The sequence below is a fragment of the Necator americanus genome, chromosome X, assembly GCF_031761385.1.
Source record: "Necator americanus strain Aroian chromosome X, whole genome shotgun sequence".
NCBI classification, from domain to species: Eukaryota; Metazoa; Nematoda; class Chromadorea; order Rhabditida; family Ancylostomatidae; genus Necator; species Necator americanus.
The window spans coordinates 6,074,504-6,102,276 of record NC_087376.1 but is presented as its reverse complement, the minus strand read 5'-3'; the positions used below and the strand labels follow the sequence as shown (position 1 = coordinate 6,102,276).

The 27,773-nt window shown below is 38.6% G+C and overlaps 4 protein-coding genes across 7 annotated transcripts; 3 read left to right on the top strand and 1 right to left on the bottom strand.

Annotated features, from left to right (window-relative positions):
* Positions 1 to 5,500: 5,500 nt before the first annotated feature.
* RB195_021605 (uncharacterized protein) lies at positions 5,501 to 17,805 on the bottom strand (the record flags this gene model as incomplete). Of its 3 annotated transcripts, XM_064208440.1 has the most annotated exons (10): positions 5,501 to 5,620; positions 5,818 to 5,856; positions 6,731 to 7,096; positions 7,463 to 7,592; positions 7,804 to 7,972; positions 8,469 to 8,589; positions 9,802 to 9,912; positions 10,117 to 10,197; positions 10,492 to 10,619; positions 17,790 to 17,805. In XM_064208440.1, the coding sequence occupies 10 exons, from the start codon at positions 17,803 to 17,805 to the stop codon at positions 5,501 to 5,503; spliced, it is 1,281 nt and encodes a 426-aa protein (XP_064064320.1). The 3 variants fall into 3 exon arrangements, with proteins under 3 accessions (XP_064064320.1, XP_064064322.1, XP_064064321.1); XM_064208439.1 differs by lacking the exon at positions 17,790 to 17,805 and having other exon boundaries at positions 10,492 to 10,614; XM_064208441.1 differs by lacking the exons at positions 5,818 to 5,856; positions 6,731 to 7,096.
* Positions 17,806 to 21,330: 3,525 nt separating this feature from the next.
* Positions 21,331 to 22,810, top strand: RB195_021604 (uncharacterized protein; the record flags this gene model as incomplete). 2 transcript variants are annotated; one of them, XM_064208438.1, is made up of 8 exons in its annotated part: positions 21,331 to 21,395; positions 21,466 to 21,489; positions 21,542 to 21,570; positions 21,658 to 21,770; positions 21,850 to 22,023; positions 22,092 to 22,205; positions 22,505 to 22,585; positions 22,664 to 22,810. In XM_064208438.1, the coding sequence occupies 8 exons, from the start codon at positions 21,331 to 21,333 to the stop codon at positions 22,808 to 22,810; spliced, it is 747 nt and encodes a 248-aa protein (XP_064064318.1). The 2 variants fall into 2 exon arrangements, with proteins under 2 accessions (XP_064064318.1, XP_064064319.1); XM_064208437.1 differs by lacking the exon at positions 21,331 to 21,395 and having other exon boundaries at positions 21,474 to 21,570.
* A 315-nt stretch (positions 22,811 to 23,125) lies between these two features.
* RB195_021603 (uncharacterized protein) lies at positions 23,126 to 24,552 on the top strand (the record flags this gene model as incomplete). Its single annotated transcript, XM_064208436.1, has 6 exons — positions 23,126 to 23,272; positions 23,567 to 23,655; positions 23,804 to 23,882; positions 23,937 to 24,062; positions 24,117 to 24,191; positions 24,409 to 24,552. 6 exons carry the CDS (start codon positions 23,126 to 23,128, stop codon positions 24,550 to 24,552), a joined length of 660 nt encoding a protein of 219 aa, XP_064064317.1.
* Positions 24,553 to 25,174: 622 nt separating this feature from the next.
* Positions 25,175 to 27,679, top strand: RB195_021602 (uncharacterized protein; the record flags this gene model as incomplete). The annotated part of the gene is made up of 9 exons (XM_064208435.1): positions 25,175 to 25,240; positions 25,312 to 25,386; positions 25,526 to 25,672; positions 25,742 to 26,032; positions 26,251 to 26,385; positions 26,586 to 26,725; positions 26,793 to 26,986; positions 27,045 to 27,175; positions 27,575 to 27,679. The coding sequence occupies 9 exons, from the start codon at positions 25,175 to 25,177 to the stop codon at positions 27,677 to 27,679; spliced, it is 1,284 nt and encodes a 427-aa protein (XP_064064316.1).
* Between the last annotated feature and the right edge of the window lie 94 nt (positions 27,680 to 27,773).

The window sequence follows — 27,773 nt, the reverse complement described above, 5'->3', positions numbered from 1 at the left end:
TCCAGAAACTGTGAACTAAAACGACAAGTCGTTAACTCTGAACAAAGCGATGCAGAAAATTTTCGGTGAATGAGGCAAAGCGAAGGAGAGTTCGAGCGTAATGAGCACATCCAATCAATCAACACACATCAAGTGGGTCAGTATGTGGAGGTGGGTGCGTTATTCTAACTCACCATGGGAGGTCTATACTCACAGTACCGTTACTTTGTAAGAGAATAGGGCATAACGGAATCAATAAAAATGAGATTGACAGGCATTTATTGTCCATTGAAATTCCTAGCAATCAATGGATTAATGCCACTCATAAATTCAAAAGGGCACAACGATAAAACTACTTCATCGATTAAGGAAGACCACCTCAACATAACAGAAACATTGCTCATATGGTAAGCGTTAAGTAATGCATATATGTAACGTAAGAAGTAGCGATGATGATATTGCGCAAGGATTTCGATTATCCACGATGATAATCTGTTCGCCAGTTGCCATAGGCAGTTATCAACGAAAATAGATGCGGTCATAAAAAACGCTTACAACATTGTTCGATCGTAAATTATTCATATTGGAACAGTAGTTAGGATAGGTTTATAGATTACCTACTTAATAAGGTCTTTTATTCTTAGCGAGATATATGTCAACAAAAGGAGCAATAAATAAGCAATAAACAGCGGGAAGCGACAATAATGAAGTCATGGATTTGAAGAGATTGAAAATGACACGGATAGTGCTATGAGCTAAAATATAGAATGTGGGTTATCTAGCGAACCATTTCGAATGGATTTGAAACAGTCGGGTGGCGCCGAATTACTGTCGAGCAACTAGAAAAGGGCAAGAAAAGAAAAAAAAAAACAGGCCACAGTTGTGCAGATCATTTCGAAGATAACCGAAGTCATACGAGAGAGGGAAAACGCTGAGGAGTTATCAAGAATTGAACATTAATTAGAGCTATGGACAGATCATGAACATGCAATCTCTTAACTCCATGTTTCACGAATATTTAAAGCGAAAATCCAGATATTTCAAGGAATTCATGGGTCAATATACTTAACACATTAGCTGGTAAAGCAAAGGTAATGTAAAGCAAAAACCAGAGATATTTTCACTCTGGCGAAAAATTTTACGTTATCGGAGATCTACCTAGCATGAATTCTATAAGAAATTACTATATAATAATTGTTGACTCCGAAAATTTTCTATGTAAAGTAACAAAAAGAAAAAAAGGGTAGATTAGATAAAATAAATACCTGCTGCTACGGTTTAGAGGACCACCGCTGTGATTGACTATAGGTCAAAGATCAGTCTGTAGACTTCAAGGGACTCAGGAAAAAAAAAGAATTCAATAAAGAAGAATATTCAAATGGTATCGATCAGATTTGTTTCGTTAGAAATTGAATATTATCGATGAAAAATCGATACAAAGTATTATTGTGAAGCATTATTGCATAGCTAAATACCCACAGTGCAGCAACCGTTCAATTCATTAGTATACAGGATCAGGATATAATTCAAGTCATTAAGCACCTACTTATCCCTTTTTGCTACGCCCATAGGATACGGTCACAGAGACATGATTACGATTTATGGAATCCTTAGAGGACGCAAAGATATCAGAAAGAGGAACAAAGAGGTTGGGAGGAATTAATGACGCTGTTGTTCGATTTGTAATCGATGTTCTTTAATGCAAATTAATTTGTCAAAACAAATTAGACTTTTAGGAATCAGCTACAAATTCTTGGAATGATCGACAGCATATTGTTAAATTGATCCAGCTCCACATACACATCCGTATGTGTGTGTGTGTGGTTGTTTCCTTTTACAAACATCTGGTCTAAATAACCTTCGCACGAAACGTCAGCTGATCAAACAGTACACGGTCTCGAAATAGGCAGAAAGGAAGGATAAAAGAGGGAAGAGTTCTCGGAACGCACTCATCAACAGCACGTCTATAAATATCGACCTTATTGCGAGGAAGGTGAGATGATCAAAGGAAATGCGCAACGAAGACAACCAACGTAGAGTTAAGATACGCAAGTTACGTAATGTTTTGCGTGACGTATCGTTATGATCTGGGCCGCAAAATGTTTGCATTGCATACAGGTAGGAGCTTACTTACGCGCATTAAACTGCGGAAATAGGAGCGATCCGTTTCCTTCACGAGTGTAGCTGTGATATAGGCAGCTACAATCATGAAGCTGATTTAGTCAAAAAATTGGTTGAGGATTTAACAGTTTGGACCACAATTTCAATTAAACAAGTATAGTACAGTTATTAAGGATGTAGCATTTATCATATGATGGCAGTTATCATCAAATACATTCAGGCGCCACAAAAAAGACAAGACGTGGGCTTTTAGTTTCTTATATTATTTTTCCATAAATGACTCTAGACTTCGACAGAAGCTATATATTTTCTATATAGCTATTTTCTTATTTTCTATATTTCTATAGCTATATATTTTGATAAAAAGTTTGTCAACATCCTACTTTATTTTTCTTTAAAACCAGACCATATGTTGATAGCTAGAGCTTTAACAACGAAGGATAATTAGAGGATACATAAGGAAAGAAATCCACAAAAATAAACTTTTTTTAAGATCATAGAAAAATCAAAAAAGTGACATCTCTCGAAATAGTCAGTTTTTGTTGATGAATGTGAGAATAAAAATAGAGTTCAGGTGAAGTCATTAAACTTGCTGAGTCTATAAAATTTGTGTGTAAAGAAACCAAGAATAGTTCAGATGAAAAATAAAATGGCGCATAAAGTGAAAAGAACTACACATTTGAGAGTGTGCAAAGTATTAATGTCAGTTACCAGGAAATACATAAATTATCAAAAGAATAATTACACATTATTATCTAGTACTGCCACCTACCATTGATAGTACAGTATGAAATGTGTTGATTAGTTCTAAGTCCCTCTATAAATACAAACTGAAGTGATTTTACTCATTTTAATAAGCTGAAAAAAGCACTTCCGCGCTACTTCTACAGCATAACGATGGATTGATTTAGCATGTGATTTACGACCAAGCTAGGCGACAAATGATACATTGTTCTGGATCAAGCCGAAGGATAAAAAAAACCGTAGAGAATGGCCGAAATTATAAAAGGAACCGTACACATTTGTATAAACTGATTGTTCTTAGTCAACAAGTGAAGTGCCGTTGTGGCGTAAGCTGACCTTTTCGAATAACGCTCAGGTAAAAAAAAACTACGGTACTCCGAGGATGAAGTGAGTCAAAGCAGGCAAATATTACAACATAACATTGCCACTAATGGTAGAAATGGCGAACGTCATTTGCACAGCATGACATCAAAGATAAACGAACAGTGAAAGCACCACCGAACCTCAGGACGTAAGCCGGCTTTATAGGTAAGATGATAATAAGAAGGCAACATAGATAAGATGCTACCAAGTAGTCGAAAGTAAAGTCGAGCGGAAAAATTCAAATTTGGAACGGGAGGCGAGGAAAGGCCCCACCGACACAATGAACGCAGACGATAGCGGGGCGTCGATGTGATTGACAGATGGTTAGAAGGCATATTCATCCTGTTATTACATTCCTACCACATTATTAACAATACTGGAGGATGCAGGATGACATGAGTGGAGATAATTTGAGGAAGTGTAAGGGAAAGCATCGTGCCTTGGGAAATGAGCACAAGGAGTAATGTCGTCGGATAGATGCTAACTGCCCCTAAAAACCACAAACGACCGCAAGGAAACCCCTAAAAACAGGTTACACATTTGAATTAATCCCCCTGAGGATTATCTGAGCAGTGAAGGTGAGACGATGAGGACAGCTTCCCGCCAACGGACCGATTCAAAAACAGATATATACCCATTTGGCGTAGTGGTCGTTGTTAGAGGTCAGTGAGAGAGTGTACGCGGCACGGAGACCGCAAAGATACCACCCAGCGAGGGAGCGTCGCATCCACGGAGGTCCAGGAGATTAGATCAACGCGTTCGTTAACGAACACACAAGCTGAATAACGATCACACGGTATTATCCAGTGTTGTTGGCATCGTTTGAATATATGCGGAACGTCGGAGTGCAGACAAAGGATAGAACTCTATGATTTTTTGGACATCTCTGGGAATGTCCGTGTCAGATGTGTTATCGTTTGGGATTATCGTGTTCTGCGTTTTGGTTTACCATGTTGACAGCTGACAAAATGTTGCTGACAGTTGTGACGCAATTCTTTCACCTCGTCCTGAAATTTTTGGCGCGTACTAGATAGAACCTGGAAACTAGTGATAATTTGCAAAACTGATGTGTAATTGAGATCTGACTATCCTATTCCCTATCCCACATTTCGGTGCGGAAGAATTTGTTCTGCTTAACTTTTAGTCAAATTTCCCTTAGAAACAGAGACTGATATAAGATATCAAAATATTTTCTCTATTTTTCTCTCTGAAGAACATTTTAGCAACTAGTGAGACCCTTTCATCGTATGTACAAATTGAATAATCCCGAAGCGAAGTACATCGCAGAAACCTCATTTAAGAGTAAATCTCAGTCCGTTCCATTGCTAACGCCACCTCAAATCATCATTTACTTTGCGAGAGTCTGCGAATAGCAATTATAGGACAGCACGGTCCTTTTCGCCGATCGCCATCTGTGAGACGTTCAAATCCGCGGGGTTTTTTTTTTTTTTTTTTTGTAAAGCCGGCTTTTTTCCTCCGCTTATGACTCATTACCATCCGTTACAGCAATTCCGTTAGTGCACAGAACAATTGCAGCATAACTCCCTGCTGTTTTTGATATTTACAGTGGCCTTAAAAGCGTCCATATTTACAAAGACATTTGCAGGGGATGTATGTAAACAGTAAAGGTGAGGATAATAGTAATCAGCACAACAGAGGATAACACCTCGGATTTGCACTTTTGGATTCGAGAAAAAATTCCTAATGCAGTAAAAATTGCATCATTTGAAAGATGGCCACTTTTGAATAAAAGCACCCCTCACTATAAGTTCACTGGATGATTTGACTTGCTCTATCTCAGTCCTTCAAACCTAAATCCCATAGAACTCCATCGATCCATAAATGATCAATATGATCCGAAGATGTGATATTCAAACAATGCGAGGAACATCAAATATAATAAATTTTTAACCAATATTATAACAAATTAAAATTTGAATTAGTGTAACCACTCGTTTTAGCACATAATGAGTCAAAAGACTAGATAAACTATATTTTTCTGAAAGATTTGCTGAGCAAAAGCGAATTTGGAATGAACTCACAAATTCGCTTCATAATAAAACGAAAACAATCTACAACAGGCACCAGATAGAGCGAAAGATTAGGATATATGGATGAGTTCTCCATTTAATGCACTAAAAAGATGGCTACCACATCTTACAAGTAGATGTGGTCAAACGACAAATGCTCTCAATAATGCATGCGGATTGAACGAGTAATCACAATAAAACAGTTACGCAGATGGTAAAAAAAGAGTTCTGGAAAGGCCACATGTGAAATCGATGTGAGCGATTTACTCCTGAAGAGCACGATCGAGAGCTGCCTGGATATTCGAGAATGCATCGCGACCCATAAAGTCTGGATGACCGGACTCCCAGGCGCGCAGCCTCTCTTCCTCACTTGGAGAAGGCGTCTGTAAATCATTTTTTGCTAACACTTAGCGAGGTATTATTATGGGCTCTAAATAATAAGGATTACTGATTCAAAAGATTATTACGACTTATTAAAGGTTCACAACACGAAATCATTCTCAAATCACAGCAAGCGTAGGGAAAATTCGTTCCTATTTTTATCTCAGCTGGATTCATTTTATCATCTCCTTGTACCCACCTTTTCTCGAACTGTTCCAGCTGAGAAACATGCTTGAGCCTGTAATCGCAGTCAGTTAGTATTAAAACACTGCAAACAGTCGTGGGCAATTACTTGTCATAGATAGATAGCACAACATGCATTTTTCGAGTGACAGCCCTCTAGCAGAACCCAAAAGTACTAAACTAGCATGAAATGAGCAACATATAACAAAACTGACATCAACGATTCGTTTTCGATTGCGTTTTGAAGTGATTTTCTTGTTATGCTTCATTAAGTATACCACACGAAAAATCCAGTAAAATGTCGTTAAAATTTCCATATTATTGCATATATTTCAAAGAGGTAAACACCATTACATTCATTACAAGGATTTTCAAAAAAAAAAAAAAAAACTTTTAAAGAATTGGTTTGTTAGGCGATGACAGCTTCAACTTTTTTTTTTTGTGAGAACTGCTGCTTAACATAATATCCCACCAACATACCTAAACACTATCGTCACCTTGCCTTTGCTAATTCGGCAGACTTCCAGGGACTATTGAACTGAGACCGAAAGTTCGAGATGCTTCAACATTTCAAGATAAAGCGAATATCCGATCGAGTTTGAACTCTTAGCACGTTAGGTATCGAAACAGAATTTTGGATGCGAAAATTTAAGCCTATACAGCGTTGATATATAAAAACAATTGTGACGAATCGCTGAAATGTCAGCAGATTTAGACCCAGAGAGCAGCAGAACTACGAGATGTTCCTGTGTTCCTGCACTTCCATCTTCGAGGCACACAGCAACATCTTCCAGACCCAACTTATAGTCAATAAGAAAGCGAACAAAAATCTCTACTAGATCTAATCTAGAAAAATCTATAGATGTTGACTATTTGAACGGATTCTGCCAGAAGATGCTCTCTAACGAAGAACAGTTAGCCGAACTTACAGTTATTGATGCCACCTCATCATCGGCTTGGTGGCATCTTTCACTATCTCCTCTGTGCATATGATCTACGGATGCATGCGATTCTACGGATATACACACTGCAGGTTCACAAACCAAATTGTTCGCTAAATTCTGCGTAACGTCTTCATAGCTCGGTTGTTCATGCTCGTACGACGGCTGCTGCTGATGATTATGATGTTGGTGATCATTATAATGTTGTGACGTGTCTACGTGAACATAACTAAGCGATGATGTGTCGCTAGATGGTGTTGACCAATGAGGAGGAGTTGGAGCAGCTGTCGGTGTCGGCGACGGTGGCGGCGGCGGTGGAGGAGGTGGCGGCGGCCGTTCAGGCGTCGTAGTCGTCTTCAAAATATGCTTCGCAACTAAATGTTATAAAAACCACAGCGCACCACAATCTACTACTATCACACTGCAGAACATGCATACAATAGGGCAGATTGAGGCGATTCGGTGGTCCGTTTTCGAAAGCCGCTGAAAAACAAATATGCGGGCGAATTTTCTTTGATGATGATGATTTGCCAAAAGTCCTAATGATTCTACCTACTTCGGGAATCATACGAAAATTTCGAGTGCAAGATAGATAGTCATTAAAAGTTACAGCAACATTTCAAAAACGGACCACACTGAACTGAAATGTTATGCAAGGAAGGAAATCACATAAGAAAGAAGTTGTGTTTAGAAAAATTGCGCATCATGATGACAGCTCACATGAGCCGCGACATTCGTCTGATGGATTTGTTTCCATTTCTCCAGGTGTTCACTCTGATGAGTGGACGCAGAGCCATGCCATGGCTTCTGACTTCCAATGAAGTGAACGATTTTCGTGGATGCACCGAACCTAAAAACATAGTCTATGCTCATTGATTAGTGACTTTAAATTACAATGACGAACAAATCAAACTAGATTTGCACGAGGACGTATCGGATTTCACATGTCACCACAGAACGCAAATAAGAAGAAACGAGATAGAACAGTTGCACACTCAAGACGCGAGTTCCATAGCACATGAGGGAGTATTTTCGTCTCAGTAATATTCTTATGAATTTACCTCCTATAGGCAGCTGCATACGAGTAGAATACACCAGCGGTCATGTTATAAATGAATGGTAGTCGATGAATAGCTGGAAGATCGCGCCATCCGGAGAAAAATTCATTGAGGAGGCCTTGGTCACCACCGTCGAATGAGCCATGCGATACGGCAAATGCCAACAAACGGCCTGAACACGATTATTTCATTATTGTCTATTGATCTCAGACAAAAAATCAAATTACGTTGTAATTCACTACGAAACCAGAATACGAAGCGCAAATTGCTGGAATTTAACTGTTCGTGAGGTCCCATGCATAGTTTTTTTAAAAGATATAACAATATCTCAAAAAGAAACTTTTGCTAACGAGTATTCATATGTTCGACAATTCAAAAGAATATCCACTTATTCGAGTCGAACCTACGTACTCCGCATGATACGATGCTTAAATATGATTGAACATTCAAGATCAAAACTAGTTGATAGTCGGAGAAACTATGAGGCTTGGAAGAGGCGAAAAACGAAAATAAATCCACTCCCTGTTCATGCGTGTTCACAAAGTTCGCGGATTCTAGCGCACAAATATCTTTGATTTCTAAAACGCTTGCGCGTCGAACTGCACGCGCGCCTGTCCCACAACCACATAACATTTGTCGGACGAAAAATGGGAACTTTGTGAACTTACGATAAGTTTCAAGGCTAGGTACATAGACGAAGACTCCACTGTTGAAACAATCGGGCCATCCAATGTCAGCTGCTGCGGAAAATTCTGGTCGCTCAAATAGCTCATCCGAATTTTGGAGCACCTAAAATTTTTCCGAGAATTTTCTCAAGATCATATTTCAAGCAAGCTGGTTTCAAAAGGATAAAGCGTTTTCCTTGACTAGGCATTAGTTGCTGATTTAATGAATATGTCCATGCCCAGAAAACCTGTACATTTTTAGGATCAGAGGAAGAAAAATGTGCAACACATTGTATCAAGAACAGAAGATAATGAGAAGTAAATTGATGGTCTATTTCGGAATAAATTATTGCTTTGCTCTAAAACAGTAAATAGGGAAAAAGACAAATTCTTTAACCAGAAAACAAATTCGAAAGTGTACCACATCAGTTTTAATTTATATTTTGTGTCGGACTTTTTGCAAAGAAATGCAGCTGTCTTCTATTAAACTCATCACTTTAAACCTGACCCCAGTACATACTTGTTATTTTCAGGTCCCATGCAAATTCATTGAACTTTTTTATTCGCTTTATTATGTTGCCGAAAACGACAACACAGCAGTTCTTTAATAGTATTTGCACTGCTTATCAACTTATCACGACACATCTCCCCGCCAATTAATCTCTGACCTTCCGTAAAAGACTAATGATGGATGCGATTAATTGAGTACAGATTCTTGTCTACAGTCGTTATCTGCGGTTCAAATAATAAAAAGTAAAAATAAGTTAGCGTAGATTGATGTGTATAAAAACTATGCACTTTGCAAAAGCGGTGTTTGAAATGTTTTGCTAATTTTGCAAGCACTTTAGTGAATTTTCAGCGCTCATGCCCGGAAATATGTCATAACAGTCAATCCTTCAGTGTATGCTAGGAACATGGTCAAATCTTTAAGAGAGGTTTTTTTTGCAAGGAGTTAAAAAGATCTGAGAAACGCTGAGATACGTTTTTGTTTCACTCTACACCCATATGGAAAGATATCTGGCTTGAACGTAAGGTAAATCTTAAAAGCATAAAATCACTACAGCTAACACTAGCGGATCGTCTATTGCGTTTGGAACTATTGCATTCCTCTCGTACAACTAGCAACCAAATCCTTTTTCATACCTGTTCTGCCAAAAGTGCACTGCAATGCAGACTGCAGCACATAAAAACGTTTTGCGACCGTTGACAATGAAAAAAGTAGCAAAAAAAGAGGAGAAGAGTCTCGCTCGCACAGCACGTTATCTCTAATGATATCTTCTACTGTCATCTCCGTACTCGTAAGTCATGGTATTAGTATGAGCTACTTACAACCCACCATTGTATCAGCATCCAGGAACACACATTTCGTGTATTGTGTCAGCCTCCAGCAGTGAAGTTTCGTGAATGTGACACCTAGGTCAGGCCGGTTGATTAGTGCGAGATTTTCCTAAAATCCACTAAAATCAATTGTTAGGGATCTTCTGCAGGGATCGTTTCAAAGAGAAGTAGCCGGTGCTTTAATTGAAAGTGCATGTGTTCTCAGTTATCATAGAATTCTATTACAGAGGTTGCAAAAGAGAAAAAAGAAAACAAAGAGCGCAAATATCTGAGTAGGGGACTATAACATAAAAAAAATAAAAGTTGTAGGTACCTGATCGTTACTGTCCAATACGTCCACATGGGATACCTCATCGAACTGTGCTTCCAATTCTGCGCGAAGTCGTGGAGAAACCTGAAAGGTGGGGGAGAAATCATCATACATGTGTCATCTGAGCACCGGAAATAAAACAGGTCGGACGCAATTAGTACCCATTACTACCCCTTTACCATGCTCAAATACTACCAAATTTTACAAATAAACTGAGGAATGAAGGAAAAGGAACCAAAACAAGAAAATATCCTTCTATTAGAAGAAGAAGAATACAAAGGTAGAGAGAACAATAAGGGGAAGAGGAAGGAAGTGAAACAGGAGGGATAAAACAAGGGACATGATGGGATGGCTGAGGGAAGGCGAAGATGAACTTACGTAGTTGGTCACCATACAGTGAAGCTTTTTTGAAGTTCCCGTGGCTTTGATTGAATGTGCTAGTACCAACGCTCCTTGAGCATAACCATCAGTGGTGGCGAGTGTGACCCAGGCCTCAGACATAGCGACTGAAAATAATGAGTTGAATTAGTTGAACAACCGACTCAAAGAGATGTATGACGATGACGCCACGAGTACCAGCTGAAGAAGAGGAGATCTTCTGAGTGATGAGATAAAACTATAGGGCACATTGTGGGCGGACTGGCATACGTAGAACACACCAACAGCAGCAGCAGCAACATTAGACGACAGGCGCGCTTTGCCCCCTCAGTGAACCCTTTTGTCTAGACTTTCACTTGGATAAAAGTAATCGCCCACGAAAAATTACGGTTATCATAACGACATGACCGAGAGGTAGTTATGGCAGTAGTCGTATTCGAATGTCCTCAAAGAGATCGTACGCTGACAAGGTCACGTCCAATTATGATTGCGTAGTGAAGATTACAATTATGACAAGCGCGATAACAAATACACGTTCTGCAAGCAACACGTGGGAGCTGAACCAGTGTGGTGACGTTAAGAGCTGGAACGAGGAGGAGCGTTTCGACTCGGATGAGTCATTGCGAGGAAGGTCAGCTTCATAACGATCGAGGGTTCAAGCGAAATGATGCGCCTGTTCGGTGAGGTACGAACAGGACGTTTTTCGAATACGTCGGGTGGGCCGCTAGGAAAAGCGCGCCACCCGCGCTGATGTTGGATCGATACTCTCGCCACCCACAGCTCTGGAACGGATAGATCAGGACCTCCTAGAGGAAGATCTCGACCGATTTTGCAGATTATCTGACAACGAAAACCTGGGCAAGAGTAGACCAGGGAGTCTGAATCCTTTTCATAATCGGACTAGGTTCATATTTTTAGGCGATCGCTGCTACTTGTGAATAAACTAGTGATAACGGTGTTTGTTTTTTCGGACTTGACTGATACATGAATGAAAGCGGCGACCAACTCGAAAACGTCAATACACAGAGGCTGCAGACAGCGCCAGTACACAACTTTATGGATTGTTAGCTGCAAAATCATTGCTTACTAATGTGTAACATTGAAGAGACGGCAGGAATTCATGCTACACATGATTCAAATCGCGTAATATTTGCGCTTGTTTGTCCGTAACATGAAATCGAACCATGACACGCGACAGCGATTTACATTTAGCTAGACAATTAATCCATCATAAGTAAAATATACTCCTCACAACAACGTAGGCAAAACAAGTATTGTTCGTCAGGCAACAACTAAATATGTTATTCTTCCCAAACAAAAATGGCAAAAACATCAACAATGATCTTTGATCACTGGAAGGCAGGTGAAGGTACGATCGGACAAAACCACCCGCTATGTTGCTGGATTTGGAATCTCGATTGGAATAGTTTATTATCGTCAAGAACCTCAAAAATAACTAGCCTTGTGAAAGTACTCTGCAAACAGCATATGGATTACAACAATGCTTCCGCTCACATCCATCCAACTGGCCCACATGTGTTCCGGCATAGATGTTTTGTACTGTTTGCAGAGGTATACGGTGGTTTGTTCATGTGATAAAATATGAGCATTTAACTCGACTTTTTTTATGTCGGAATGAAAAACTTAAGATTTTTGCTGCAGTTTGTTGTTTGTTTATGGCGTTGTGCGAAAATATCACGAAGGAGCACGCGTGAGAGATGTGGATATGTACAACATGGTGGAAGGAGGACGAATGTTTTTCGGATTCCTTTTTGTGCACACAGACAATCGTACGCGGTTCATTTGCGTGTTTACACTGACCATAAGAGACTGAGTGTAAATCTTCCGCACATTTCTAGTTCTGTATGGAACGTGTAGATAAAAAAGGAATGCGAATCCAAAAGAAAACCGCTATACGACGGAATTCCTAAATTTTTCTCGATATCGTAGTGAAGTAGTCTAGAGAAAGAGTGTTCCTACTCGAGTAGTGGCAACATTTGGAATCACTGTGAAATGGGGGTATAAACAAAGGCAAAAACGTTGATAGGAACGGAGGAACGGAGACTATTGGACAACATAGACATCGAGTTTAACTTGTTTGAGGGCGGGGGAATCGCTGCATCTTTTCTGAAAGAGCGAGAGAATCGAGGGAAAACAATTGTGGCTCACTACACGCGGACGCACTGAGGCTGCCAATTCAGATGAAATAGGATGGTACTCGTTAGATTGCACTTGAGGTTTAGCATAGTTTTTATTTGTTACAAAACTAAATTTCATATAAACTGAATGAACGAGGCGACGAGGTGAAAAGCGCTTATTCGAAGTTGAGAGGGACAAAAAAAATTCCCATCACATGCCCGCCACTAATCACCTAGTGCCACACGACGTGAGTGAGATGAGCGCGACGAGAGTATTGCGCTGATTTGTGGATGTTTAGTCTCGGTCCATGATTATTCGCAGAAACCAAGATCAGAAACAGAAAGAAGTAGTCAAGTGGTACAATTTTTATAGGGTAAAATGTTCATATTGTTGTCCTAACAAATTGAGAGAACCGGTATTTTCTTTGAACTTTTGACTACGTGATGTTTCAATCATACTTTATGTTTATTATTATTGTTTTAAACACAAAAGTTACATCTCATATGCGTTCTTAATATAGGTGTTGAAAAAACGAAAAGAATTCTTTTATCTTTTTTAAGTTCTCGCATTCATGGAGTTCTCGTGGAGTTTGTTTTTGATTTTAGCGAGGGTAACAACACTTTTTTTTTCCAAAATAACATTCTCCTGGATGGAAAAGAGATCAATTTTCAGGAAGCGAACGCTTAGCTCTGCAACTAATTCTAGTGCCAGTCGTTTTGCGGGTAATTCCCTGCTGTTGACTTCCATTCTCACAAAAAAGTGAGCAGACTCTACTAATCCGCTTGATTCTTCTCACGATGCTGACGGAAAAGAAATTTTTTTTCTGAAATTAAGAGCGAGTGCCGGAGTTAATCTCCGCTAGAATCTCTTGTAAACAAGACAAGTCCGTAAATTCTACATAAATCCAGTGTTTCTCCAATTTTAAACGTGGAAACGTTTATATCGTGAACCTCAAAAAAGACTAGTGCGACCGAATTAATCCACTACTCCATCTCTAGTTCAAAGGAGAAGAATTTGTTGAAATATCTATCGTGAAACACCTTGCAAATCGTCTTATAAAGAAATTAAGGTTGTTATTCCTCTGTGCTTTTACTAGTAGAATAATTGCTCTTGTGAAGAGAAGGTAAACGAAAATTTTAGGGATGGTCAGAAAGAGCTTTTATCATTTCAACTCTTTTATTTGCAACTGATGTTCTAATTTTCTTACTCATTTTGACTTCTCAGCGTTAAAGTATTAATGTAGGTGGCGTGAGCGCTTCTATAAGGAATATGAAAGTACAATATCATTCCAGGTTGGTTCACTGTGACTGTTCTACTCGAATGTGAGAGTAGATCCGTGCTAAAACGTATGTAACTCGTGCTCAATATCCCACGTGAATACCGATTCATTCCGGTTTCCAGATATTTTATTTAAAAGAATGAAACAGTGGTTTTTCAGTCATCATAGTGAATCATTAAGGTCCAATGAGAGCAAAAAGTAAACGTAGACAATGGAAAGCAATTTTCTGATTTTGAGTTATGATTTTCGCCCAATTACTAAGCTTAGTCTTTAAGATGTCTTCAACGAGTATTTGTTAATTGAGGTATCTTGTATTACCAAGTTATGTTTACAAATGTTGCAGTTTTATTTACATTTACTTTTTCTAATTACATTTCTCTAACTTTCTTAGCAAAAAAAAAGAGAGACGATTCAAAACGTTTAGAATAGTTTCTAAGAGTATTGCTTCTATAAATAAAAACGTTGCTTTCTTCGTTTCTTCCAATTTTTTTTTCCATAGATCTTCCTTTCTACATTTCGAACACTTAAAAGTAGCAGTTCGACATTCCAGCATTTAATTCTCTTTTCATTGCGCTATATTTCTTCCTCTCGATTCAAGGTTTCAAAGGTTTGCTTGATTTATGGGATTACTGGATAGGGTTTCTGAGAAAAAATAGTTTTAGTGAGCCAAATTCTAAATTCTCACATTTCTTAGCCACCATGAGAAAATAAAAGTTTGACTGTGTACAAAAGTCATTTATATTGAATAAAAAATTCGAAACGTTCTTTTGATGCGCTTTATGATATTGTTCCTACTGCTGAGACGTCGAAGCTATGGAAGAACGTTTTTGCACCCACTAAATTGTTCTGCAGAGAGCTCCTTTCACGAAAAAAAGATTAGGGAATAGCTTGCACTTACTGTGCAAAAAAAAAGAAGAAGAGAAAAATCCTATATTGTAAGAAATCGTGCTTCTTTTACATCTTTCGCATCTTTCTTCTCATTGTTTTTACTCTGCTGAAGACGCTGCAGTACGGAATTTAGGAGAAAAAAAGAGAAATTTGTAGACGGCAAAATTTATCTGGAGATAAAGTGTTCAGTGCTTGCTACATTCACTGGGAAAAGAAGAGTATCCCAAAAGACTTATGCTCCATCCGAACATCTCACACAATCTCATAAAAATTAGAAATAAAGTTCAACAAGAAGAAAAAAGAGTCGAGGTTGAAAATTTACATTTTTCGTCGATTTTCCACAATACCAGCTAAGGTATAGAAATCCAAGTTGTTATAAATTAATGCATGATTTAGTGGATATTCCTGTCTAAAATTTCTTTGCATCTATTTCGAGTCAATTCACAAGATATTGGAAAATTTCGCTCTGAACTTGTTACTATTTACTGTTTTTCTTTGAACGATTCCTATGTTTGTGTTTCCAACACTTCTTCAATTTGAGCTATTTTCATTCTTAATAATTTTCTACTCTTATTTTTTCAACAAATGACGGTGCTCCTAATTTTATGATCTTTTGATTCCTAAGTGTTTGCCTAGGATATGTCATCCGAGAATTTGTTGAGCTATCTTCTTTCGTAAATTTAGCTGCAATGTTTTTCGTACCATACGTACATAATCATGCTTTTTAACCTCCTAGTTTGAAACCTAGATGCGTCTCCGCACACTGTGGAAATAAAGGAGCAATTAAGTAAGTAATTGATTACTTGATAAAGAAAACTGCTCTCAAACATCTATTATAATGGGACTCTGAGCAACTTCTTACTAAAGTTATTGTTGAAGGCAAATGACAGTGTTCCTAAAAAAAGAATCGCATCCACTAAATGAAGTTCTGTTCGTTCTCTTTTCCAGAATGTTCAAATAGATATTTCATTGAAAATAAAAATTGATTGTAAAAGCGGTACTATGTCGACATATAGTTCATTCGTTAATCTAATTTTAATCAAATTTTTCTAAATTTTTGAGAAATAGGTAGAGTTCCAGATTGGCAATTTTTTTTAAAGACCTATCAATTGGTCAATGAAGACCATCAAACCAAGGGCATATAACAAAAAACATATCCATCAATTATCGAAATCTTTTCATGAAAATATGAAGGAATGAAAATGACGGAAATTCCTCTGAGTTTGAAACAAGCGCTGGGAAAAAAGAGTTCATCAACAAAAAGAAAAACAATAACGTTAAGGATTTAGAAACACATGTCTGAAACAGATCTTTAAACGAGAAAAAGGAAACAAGAACGCTAAACAAAACGTGTTATGCTCTTAGGAAAACAATAACCTAATGATCGATCGAACCTTATGGATGTCCTTTGAATATTTCGCACAAACTCAAGGTCCAGTTAACGGAAGATGAAGTTAGAACTTTAAAAATCATCGCATGAGAATTTCACAAATTTTCTGCCAAAGATCCAGATCAATCCCTGTATCACTTTCAACAATTCCATTTTCTTCCCAAATTTCGTAAAAAAAAATATAAAATTAGCATCGAGGTCTACAGGTACTAAATAAATGGCTACGTAATCAGTCATGAAGCAATAATAACCACTTAAGAATAACTCTTCGCTGTTATCCAGAAATGTTAGCGGTGTTATCCGAGATGTTCTGCCTCGGGCAAGATTTTTTTTTTGCGTGAGAATTGAGATTTTTGACTGCTTGAAATCCACTAGTCACTCTAAAATCCATCCACAGCACAGCAAAAATGAGAGGAACATAAAAATCTAGCCGAAAGACGTCATCAAAAATCACACGAAAATATCTGCTTCAAGACTTCGAATTCAATTTTTGATTTTTTGAAATTCTCCATAAAAATCTCTAAGTATCAGGTGACATCATAGAAAACATACCATGCGACATTCCTACCGTGATTTTTGTCACGAAAAAAGAAACCAAAGAAAATGTTGCATTGTCTAATGTCAAAATGTATTCCAGAAAAAAGTTGGACATGGATCACGGTCACGCTGTGCCGTATTTCTTGAAAATAAATCACATGGGGCTAACAAGTTTTCTTCCTGTTTTTTTCTAGTGAAACCGTTGACGTACAAACAACGCTAATTTCCGTATGTCGTTAAATTCCACGTATACTGTCAAAGAAAACGAGACTTTCAGCTATCTTTTCGGAGAAATGTGCTAGCGCTGACGTCATCGAATATAGCACGTAGTCGATAGCGGTTCTGTGCCTGGTACGACTACGGTAAAAAAACCTCATAGTCATTGTAAAAGGAGATTTGTTGGGATATGTATGTGCAAAATGCGCAAGAAAAACTTCCTGATACTTGTTCGACGAAAAAAAAGTTGCACAACGAGTGAACAGATGGTGAATTTGCATCGCAGCTGTCCACCACAAAAATTTATTCGTGGATGTGAATGCGTATAAAATCAGATAAGAACATCCGGAAGAAAAAGACATATTCATATCAATGTGTGTTGTTGTAAATCTACAAATTACTCTAGCTGAATACAGTTGGGACCCGAATTTCCAATCACAACTAATTCGTTAAATTTAGATTTTTTGATTTTTACGTTCTTACTGTACTTTGGTCAACCATAAGCTGAATTTCTGAATTTCGTTAATTCGTCAATCGGTTACAATAGTGAAAGGTGGAAAAGTTCCCGTCGGAGGATGACGCATTGGTGCGTCACATTACAATGTGAATTCCTGTACGACTGGCAAAATCTAGACAGGAACATGGAGAACATTCAGGATTTTATTCCTTATTTGTCACAGTCGAAGAACGAAGGGAGAGCATTCGTCCAATGACAACAATAAGTTGAAGAATGGATTGATAATGTTAGTTGTTAATCAATATATATATATATATATATAGTACCTTTAGACCCATAAACAACTACTGAAACAATGATATCACGTCTAAAAAAAGACAACTGACGCTTACTCGTTATTGAAGGCATCACTCCACGAATCTGAGGTGGTACGGATTTCAGGTGGAGTATTTGTATACGACAGAGTAGATTACGGGGAGGAGAGTGATCCCGTCCACTTCTTCCTAATTGCCGTAAAAAAACTGCCCGGAAGATAAGGCTTCGGGCATTCTGGCGCACTTATTTCTACAAGGAGTTCGACTGGAGCGCGCCAGTCTTGTGCTCCTTGCATCTTCCGTGCCGTTTTTTACTTCAATTAGGAAGAAATGGACGGAATCACCATCCTCTCCATAATCTACTATCTTTATAAGAATACTCCACCTAAAATCTGCAACACCTCAAATACGTGGGGTGATGTCTTTAATTGAAATGTTCTGATTAATGTAGTGTTGTGAGAGGAGAAAAAAGAACAGGAGCCTTTTTGTACTTCAGGTTTCATATAAGAATAGCAAACGGTAGACCGCTTAATGTTTTTCTATGGATAAAGCTGTCTATATAAGTGCATAAAAATAAATATTATAGACCGCCAACAATCGTAGATCAAGCAGATCAAGCAAAGGAGCACTTTGAAATTCAATACAATAAAATAATTATCTTTGGATATTCAAGGTAGTCAAGGGCCACAATAGAATACAGAACATAGAAAACAAATCAGTGGTGACGCAATAAAAATACATTTTATTTGCAAAGGTTGTATCATTCGGAGAAACACGGATTTTCATGGATTTGGAAGCAAATCCAATGAATTTCAATGAAAACCGCAATTTGTGATGTGATGCTTGTGATTGTGATCTCGTTTTCTGGATTCCTTTCTCCTATGTACACATAGCTCGACGAATATTTGAAAAAACATCCGGTTTCTCGTCAGCTAAGCTAATCGCATGAAACGCATGCAGCAAGGATTTTTGGATTGAATTCACTTAACAATGTTAAGAAATATAGACTTACTTTTCCTTTTTCTTCAACTGTTTTTGAAATCATTAAAACTCTTCGCTAAATAAATGCGCGCGACAGCTGTTACTTCTTTCGGGACGTTTCACCCTTTCAATAGTTCAATAATAATGAGGGAAATTTTGTCAGGGATTTTTTGTAAGCATGTGTTGAAGAAACTTCGAAGTCATGTACGGAATTAATCTTGAAGTGACAATTATTTTAATATTGAAAATTGAGGTTCACAGAGATTATGAGCAGTTTGATAATGTACCTGAAATAAATTGATAAAATATTCCAGAATTCCATTATACTGCTGGGAAACAGAGCCTGATTTGTATTTAGTGCCAGCATTCTAGCGAAAACTATTCTCACTAATTTCCTGATGTCCAATCAGGCTAACATTTACACCGTGTCCTGAAGTAGTAAGGAATCGTAGCCTTACACAAAAGTGCGGTTTATCTGGAGCACGATTAAAAATTAATGGTTAATAATGTTAAGTACTATATATTATATGTTGTAACCGATAAAGAAGAACACTATAAATACGAATACCATGGGTGTAATCATGTGTGAGATCTACTATTGATCTGCGCACACACATCACTGAAATTATCGATCGGGTTCTCAACTATCCAACAGCAACTCGTTAATTTGTCCATTTGCTATCATTTTTTCTTAGATATTGCACTCTAAATATTTTATATTACTAAATAGTTAATAATAACGCAACCATTCAAAACAATAGCTCATACGTTCTCCATTAGGCAATTTTCCATAAAATATCAAGGACAACAACTCAGTCTCTAAGTTCGACGTTGTGAATCGGAACAGTAGCGAATGAATAAGTCGCAAATTTACTCTAATCTATTTAATTCTGTTCATTTATTTTATTTATTTTATTCATCTGCAATTTTTCTCCTTTCGATATCTAATTTTTGGATTTTTTTAAAATATAATTCATCATCATTTAGTAGAAATTTTTGAAGTTCATCTCAATTATTCAATAGTAAAGAACTGTCGGAGGTTTTTTTTTTTTTGAATGCCTCTACGTCGACCAAACACTTTCTTTTTTGTATAAGGATTCCGCAAAAATCCCTCAAAAAGAACCTCTAAAACGAGCGCGAGCCTATCCAGAATAGTTAGTTGCCTTCACTAAATCTTCCAAGAGCCGAAATGTCCTTATCTTTCTCGATAAAATTGTCATTGTACAACATTGAGCCATTTATTGGATTATTTATTTATTCAATTGATTCATTGACTTATTCCGAGTTGAACTACAAGAAAAATTGAGAAACTGTGGTTGGATTCCACTGATTTCCTAGTAAGCCAAGACATGAATTTCCTATTGTTTCTGTTCTTCTTCTAACGGTTGGGAGCCGCTGTCTTTCGATAGAAGATGGACGTGGATTCACAAGGTATTGTCTCATGCTGATTTTAACAATAACTTTACAGCAAGTGACTAAGTAACTGATAACGAAAACTTTTTGCCGTTGAAGGCAGGATGTCATTGGGTTGCTCAATAAGTGTCTTTCCATTATCATCAACGTTTCTAGTTCACTGCCGCTTGATTTCTATGTTAAAAGAACGTACATTTACCCGATCGATCGATAAAGGTCATTAAGTATATTGATGACTACATCGCTGATTGCGGTATAGTCGGGTGAAAACGACATGAAGCTCGGTGCAGTTGCGTAAGCGGCTGCGCTCGAAGCGGTGCGGTTAGGATCTACTGGGGACATGCTAGCTCCACTCATCGCTGCAGTTTACGATGGTCCCACCTCGATCCCAACCACTAGCTTCACAACGGCACTTCGAAAGCAGTTGCTCACGCAAGTGAACCGCGCATCATATCGTTCTGACCTGACTGCATCTTTCTTGTTGTAAAAAAAAATAAAAGTGTTAAAAAGACATACGAAATGGGCTACATTTTCGTAGTTTCAACGCCTGAAGAGCTTCGTCATCCACAGAAGCCACCAATGTGAGATTTCGTGGGCACGAAAAAGAATTGTAGGAAATCATTTATTATTTTATATCGTTTCACAGCATTTCTGGTGATCTGGGGGGGCACATAGTGGCGCCCTTATTGTCCGAGTCTCTAACTTACTTTTCTCTCTTGGTAACTTTAGTTTACATGTCATAGATCCTCTAAGACTAATGCTTAGGCCTTAGGGCCCCGACTGATTTGATTATTTACTTCGAGAAATAAGGGCGCTATTGAGTGTCTTGTTCGCTTCTGTCTCTACCATAGTTTGGTCAGACATACCACCTAGGACCTATGCATCTCTTGAAACCTTCACCACTGCAGGAACTTTAAACCCCGCTCCTGATCCTTTTCCATCCTGTGAATTCATCTGAACGTCGCTGTTCTCAGCAGAATCCAGCCTCATAGGTTCGTTTGCTAAAGGTGCTAGTCTTCTACGCAAGTTCTTCTTTGATTCCAGCACATGTATTCTAATCTGAAGGAAAAAAACAAACGCATATTCCGCATATTCTTATTAATTGGAAATGATAACGCTTTACAGAGTAATCCCCCTAATCTAATCCAAGAGAATAGTTCTACACAACATCTCACGCTTCCTACAATTCAAAAGCTTGCAATTTGGTGAATCTTTGTCCACTGACATGTCGTTCACGTTTATTCGCTTCATACCGTGCATCTCGAATTCATGGATTTCTGAAGACTTCATGTAGGTGTTTTTGATTGTTTACTCTCTTTGCTTGGAAAAGGGTCTTTTCCATAGATGTCACGAAATTTAGGGCAAACAATGACTGTCCTGGGAGGTTTAAGAGCATCGCACCTCTTTGAGTCATCACAGCTTCTGAAGCTATGCAGTGTTGCTTCATCATCCACGACTTTTCAAGGTGTCGTTTTCTTCAAAAGTGCAGTTTGACTGGAGATTCTGGTATGACTGCGGCGTGATTTCTTATATTGATACTCTCTTTATTCAGTTTTTTCTCCGCCGATTGGGTTGCGTAGGAGCTACTGTTCCCCTCCGCAAAAACCTTCAAATATTCCCTCGAAAGAAACTCTATTTCGAGTGGATTGGTTGCTCGAACACGTTGTGAGTTGACTAGCCGTTCCTCATTCGATATTATCTCCTAACTCTTATTCTTACTTACACTTCTTACTTTCTTATTCAGACGCCTGGAATCCTGAAATCGAGGTTGAAGCCATTTTTTGACATTTGCTTAGAAGATGTTTCTTTCGAAGATAAACTTTACAACTACAAGCTTGCTCGAAAATCACAATTGCTCATGCATATTGCTAAGATAAGGTTATACTATCGTTACTTGTCGCCGTTCAATAAAGTAGAGGTTGGTTTTTCTTCTTTACGACATTGCTTCCCAAAAAATCGATATCGGGGCCGAGATTTGTTTTTCAGAGAATAGGTTCTTGTATTTATGAGAACGAGGATGTCATTGTTTTATTGTGGCGATTGAGTACGTTGGAGTCAAATTTCTGGACATATTTCCCTTCATTTATTACTAAAAAAGAGGTAAGGGTTCGAAATCTAGTATTGTTATTGTTGATTCCTCTCTTTGACAAATTTTTGCCATGTTTTCGATATTGCTCGATTCATTTTTCGTCCTTTTCGAATCGGTATCTTGACTCTAAAAGTTTCTATCTAGTCAGGATCGCTTTCAGTGGTATAATATTAATTCAATGTGCGACGTTTTGTATTCTTACACTAAAAGATGATAGTGGTGTTCTTTTCTACATATTATGTTTTTATAGCGAATTTTCTATTCTTATTTGAAGACCATTTGCTGACTAGTTGGTATCTGTGAATTTCAGCCTAAAGTAATAACAATTGAAGGGGCTCTGGATATCCATGTTAATAGTGAGGGTTTCATCTATAAGATTGTCAATAGAAAGGTTGGTTTACTAAATCTTCAAATTCATATTCTTCAAGTTCCACATTTCTTGCCAATTCCAAAATCTCATTTCATTTAGATAACGGCATCGGATCGTGAAGGAGCTAAGGTTATGGAAACTATTAAAGCAGAACAGGAAGAACTACGAAGTAAAGCTGAAGCGAAAGAACTCCGTCGTCTAGGAGAGCAGTTAGTTGAAGAGGAGAAGCAGCGAGGAACACTTTAGGGTTCATTTTAATGTTGTGCTTATAAGTAGTAAAGCTAATAAGAAGTAGTGAAGCTTATAAGTAGGTGTCATAGGAGATTTTTATCTTTATAGTATAACATGTTTGTCAGTAATCTTTGGTATTTTTGTTCACTGGAAGATTCTTTTCTAAAATCTGTTATTGTCAAGAATCGAATGAATCTTTGCTCTTGCATTTTCTCATTAGACCAGATTTTTAGGTGTATTACCGAGTATTATCTGCGTTTTCATTTTCCTTTAGTGATCATCGCATTTCTTTTTATTATGACTTACAGTTGACCTCGGTTGGTGAGGCGAATGCTGCGGCATTTCGCGCCATGTGTCCTGCGAGCCGCAGCAGAATGTTCGTATTCTCGTCGTGCTTTCTCTGTCGACATTGACCATTCTCATGAAAAACCAGCACCATTCCAATTGGAACATATACAAACGCGACTGATTGAAACTGTGAGTTTTCAGTTTAGCAGTATGTATTTTATGCGATCTAGAAAAGTCACTTTGACGAGGATCATGCTACGTTTCTTACCCGAGGCTCAGTTTTATGACGTTTTTTTTTGAAGCAATTTTTGCTGTTATATCGGTTCCTCATTTCAACTTATGTTCATAGTTTGACATCCCTGTAAAAATCTGAAGAAGTCATCTCCTGCAGTCTCTTGTACAACTTCGAAAATGCCCGTATAAGAGAAGAACTGATGCGTTTAGATTTCTTGGAAGAAAAACCACGAAGTGTGTGCCGTTTAGGTGCCATTAATGTTTAAGCAGCGCCTCGACTATACGTTCTACCGGAAGGATGTATTCTGTGATGATCAGATTTTCGGACTTAAAAAGCAGTAAGTGTCCACATATTTTCGTCGTACAACCTTCTTATAAACAAACAGAATGTCCAGCCGTTGAGCAACTATTCACACTATAGGTCCACTGTATTATTTCGGTCACTTTAATGTGTCTTAGCAAATCGGTGACAAATGTTATTTCCAGTGGTGTAGAGCAGCTGATGCAGCACTTTGGAACGATAAGCGTTTTAGCTCAATTGACACTGCCGCATGTACATATGGAGGTACTTGTAATTTTTTTTTTGGGAAGTGTTTTGTTAACGCGCAGATTATTCCAGACTGTGAGCGTAATACCGGTGATTGAAGATGGTACTGTGCGATGTCGTTGGCGTGTGAAATATATATCGTTTCCAAAACTCATTATGAATCCACGTCTCCTCAAATTTGACTATCGCATGAAAAATGTGAGTTTGAGGCTTGTCGTTTTTTATTTGAATCTCAGTTTTGTTTTATTTTAGCTTAGTTGGTACGATGGATATTCTGTTCTCACCGTTGATGGTAATGGCCTAGTTTTCAAGATAACATTGCAGAAGGTGTCTTTTTTTTTAAATTAAACCTTGTGTTGGTACTAACGCGCAAAAGTTTAACGTGGAAGCAGTCGTGATTACTCCTGTCACGCCCCATCTTTTTCAATCAACCGATGATCATGTGCTTTGTGCGAAAAGATTGTCACGAAACAGTGCTTCTGAAGACAATGAAAATCTAAACTTCATATGCTTTCATACCATTTTCCTGTAGTCTGCTTTACAGACTCAACGGGATGAAGGAATGTTGCTTGATGAAAAAAGTGCAAAGGATAAGTTAGCTGAGAAAATCGCAGTTTTTCGACCAGAACCAGCAGCGACGAACTTTGTGCCACAACGGGAACGTAAAAGCAGTTCTAGAGATAGATGATTAGGGTGGTGTGAAGTGTCTTAAGTTTGTTTTCTTTTTAGTGTAGGAAGTTAAGATAATGACGGAGTTAGTGTTGCTCAAAATTGGGAACGACTAGGGAATCTATGCTTTGTCGGTTCCTAATGGTCATCACTTCTACGTCTTTTTGCCGAGAAATTGATTAGCTCGTCAATCGTTATTAGTGCAGGTATTAGTAGACTAGTATCCTTGAGGCAAAGATGTGATTATCCTCAGCTACAATGTTCAACTCGATTATTGTTTGTTATTAGTCATTGTTAGGTTTGTGTCGAATAGTTTCCGGGTGATCCTTTTCTCGTTCGTCAATCAGTTTTGGATATTAACAGCAGTACGTCGAGAGTGTTGTATAGACTAGAATAATTATCCGTTAATTCTATGGATTGTTATTGTTTGTTTTTCTTTGCCGTGTGTATTTCTAAATACACGTTTGGAATTGGTCTACCGTTTTATCGAATAATCTGGTGGATACATCTAGTATATTGTGAGATTGTTTTGTACTGGTACTTTACTAGCTGTTTTTGATGGTAGTACTACTACCATCAAACTTACTATAATACTTGTTTTTGGATTGTCTGAAATAAAATTTAGGGTCCAAGACAGAACGATGCTGTCCCGTCAATCTGTTCGTTGTGCTCACGCTGCCGCTGCTCGTGCTTCTGCTAGCACGAAGGTGGTTTGACGTTTTGCTGATCTGATTTTTTCTTGGTTTTTGATCTTATCAGGTGTAAAAAGTTGTTTTAGGGCGAGCAAGTAACCAAATTGACGAGCGGACTCACCGTTGCTTCGGTGGATCATCATGGTCCCATTAGTCAGCTTGTGGGTTTTGATGGTTTCTTTGGATGTTTAATTGAAATGTTTTGGTGCTTGTGGGCATCTCAAATGCACGACGAATCAAATCCATGGAGATCATCTAGTATTGCTTCGGATGTATGTACTTTTATATGTGATTGGTCAGGTGCTCCTCTTCCGCGCTGGATCCCGTTATGAAGGACCAAACCAGCATGGTCTTGTGCACCATCTGCGTAACTCTGTGGGCACGGACTCTGCTCAGTATCCTGGTTTGAGTCTTATCTGGAGCTCAGCTGTCAGCGGAGGACACGTGGTACATATTATTTGGCTGGTTTCTTGATATTTCCCTTACATCTATCAAGTCATCAGATTTCTTTCTCAGAATGCCTTTTCGACACGTGACGTGTACGGTGTATCCCTGGCATTACCTCGTGATGAGACCTCCGTCGGGATTTCAATCCTTGGGCACATCGCTCAACCGGCTTTCAAGCCTTGGGAGGTTGAGGATATTACACCAACGTTGAAGGTTGACAGCGCCTACAGACAAGCTTATGATGTTGCATATGAAGACTTACACCGTGCCGCGTACCGTAATGGATCACTAGCACGATCCGTTTACGCACCTAGTACAACTATCGGCAAAATCAGTTACAAAGCCCTGGCTGACTTTGCTGTGAGTTCATCTTAAAATTGAGTATTTCTCTCCTTCTTTATTATTGCAAACTTTGGTTTGGAAGTTTTTCTGTATGTATTTTTTTAAATGTATTTTTCTGTTTTTCTGTTTCTGTGTAGATGTATTTTGAGGTTTTCGTACCTCGGTGGGAGCGGTGGCGAGATCTGATGTCATTATCCTTAAAGTCGACTCTATGAACGATTTTAACGAAGTTTCAGGCCAAGCACCTCACTACAGGACAAGCAGTTCTCTACGGTTTGAACATCGAGCATGATCGTATGGTGCAGTACGGCGAAAGTCATGCTCCACTCAACAATGGGCAGAAAGTAGACGCTACTCCCAGCCCATACAAGGTTGGAAATATTTTATGATTACTGGGATTTCTTTTTGACGAGTCTTATTTTCACCGTTCCTCCTCCATTTTTCTCCTGCTGTATAGAAGACAAGAATGGAGTCATTTCTTCAAATTAGCTCCTTTCTTCTTCAATAGTTTCCTGATTAGAAACGATGTCAACCATTCATTCCGATTTTTTGATCAACGTCTTTATTGAAGGGTGGTGAATGGCGACGTCCAAGTGGTGGATCATTGGCACATGTTTTACTCGCCGGTGAAGGCGCACCTTTGAGCAATGCGAAAGCGATGGCTGTCCAAGCAGTTTTGCTATCGGCTCTTGGAAGATCGTCGGCTGTCCAGTGAGTGCTCTGACCGAAGATGCCCACGAAACTTTTCTATGAACTAATGCTGTGCCACTTGTTCTAGGTTCTCTGGATCTCCCGGACACAGTGCTGTTTCAAAGGCTGTTGCTGGAAATGGAGCTGTGTCAGCTTTCCAAGCCTCCTATCATGATAGTGGACTTGCTGGTGTTTATCTTGTTGCCGATAGTACTCACATTGCGAAGGCTGTCAATTCTGCAGCTTCTGCTATTAAGAACTTCAAGTGTAGTGATCTCGAAGGTATAATATGGTTATTCCTGTTTAGAGTTCGCCATGAAATGTCAAGTTCTTTTTGCAGCCGCAAAGCGTTGTGCTACGAACGAACTGCTTCGTGCATCCGCCCATACGTACCCTACCGCCATTGAACGTGCCACGCAGATTCTTGCTGGATTGACGAGCGATGGAGCTATTGTTGAGGCTATCCAACAGGTTAGTGTTTTTCTCTTTCCGTTTGATGGATTTCTCTTGATATTCAAGTTCAATATGACCATTTATGATGTATGAACAAACTTGATTTTTGTAGGTAAGTGGGTCAAAACTATTCTCTTTGAGAAGCTCTATGAACTTATTACCGATTCTCACTTGTTTCTTCTCGGCCTCCTTATATCATTTTTCGCACGTTTGCTCTCACGTCGTCTGCTCCCTGTTGAAATTTGTTGTTAATTTTGGACATTGGTTTTTCGGCGGATTGTTTTACTTTGATCTGCCACCGGACCTTTTCTGGTCCGGGTTTATTCGCACAGAAATTTCATGAACTATTGCTAAGAGGAACCGTAGTGTGATTTTCTGGTTACAATGAATGAATCAGATCTATTGACAAACTTGCAGGTGACTGCTAGTGACGTCGAAGCGGCTGCGAAAAAAATCTCGAGCAAGTTCTCACTCTCCTGCTACGGAAACATCGATGAAGTCCCGTATGTGGACACCTTGTAGATCATTTAGCCCAGAGTTGTAATTGAATAAACCTCAAACGTCGGGGATTGTGTTCGATTCTGTTTGGCCTTTAGGCTGCTAGATAGAAAATTAT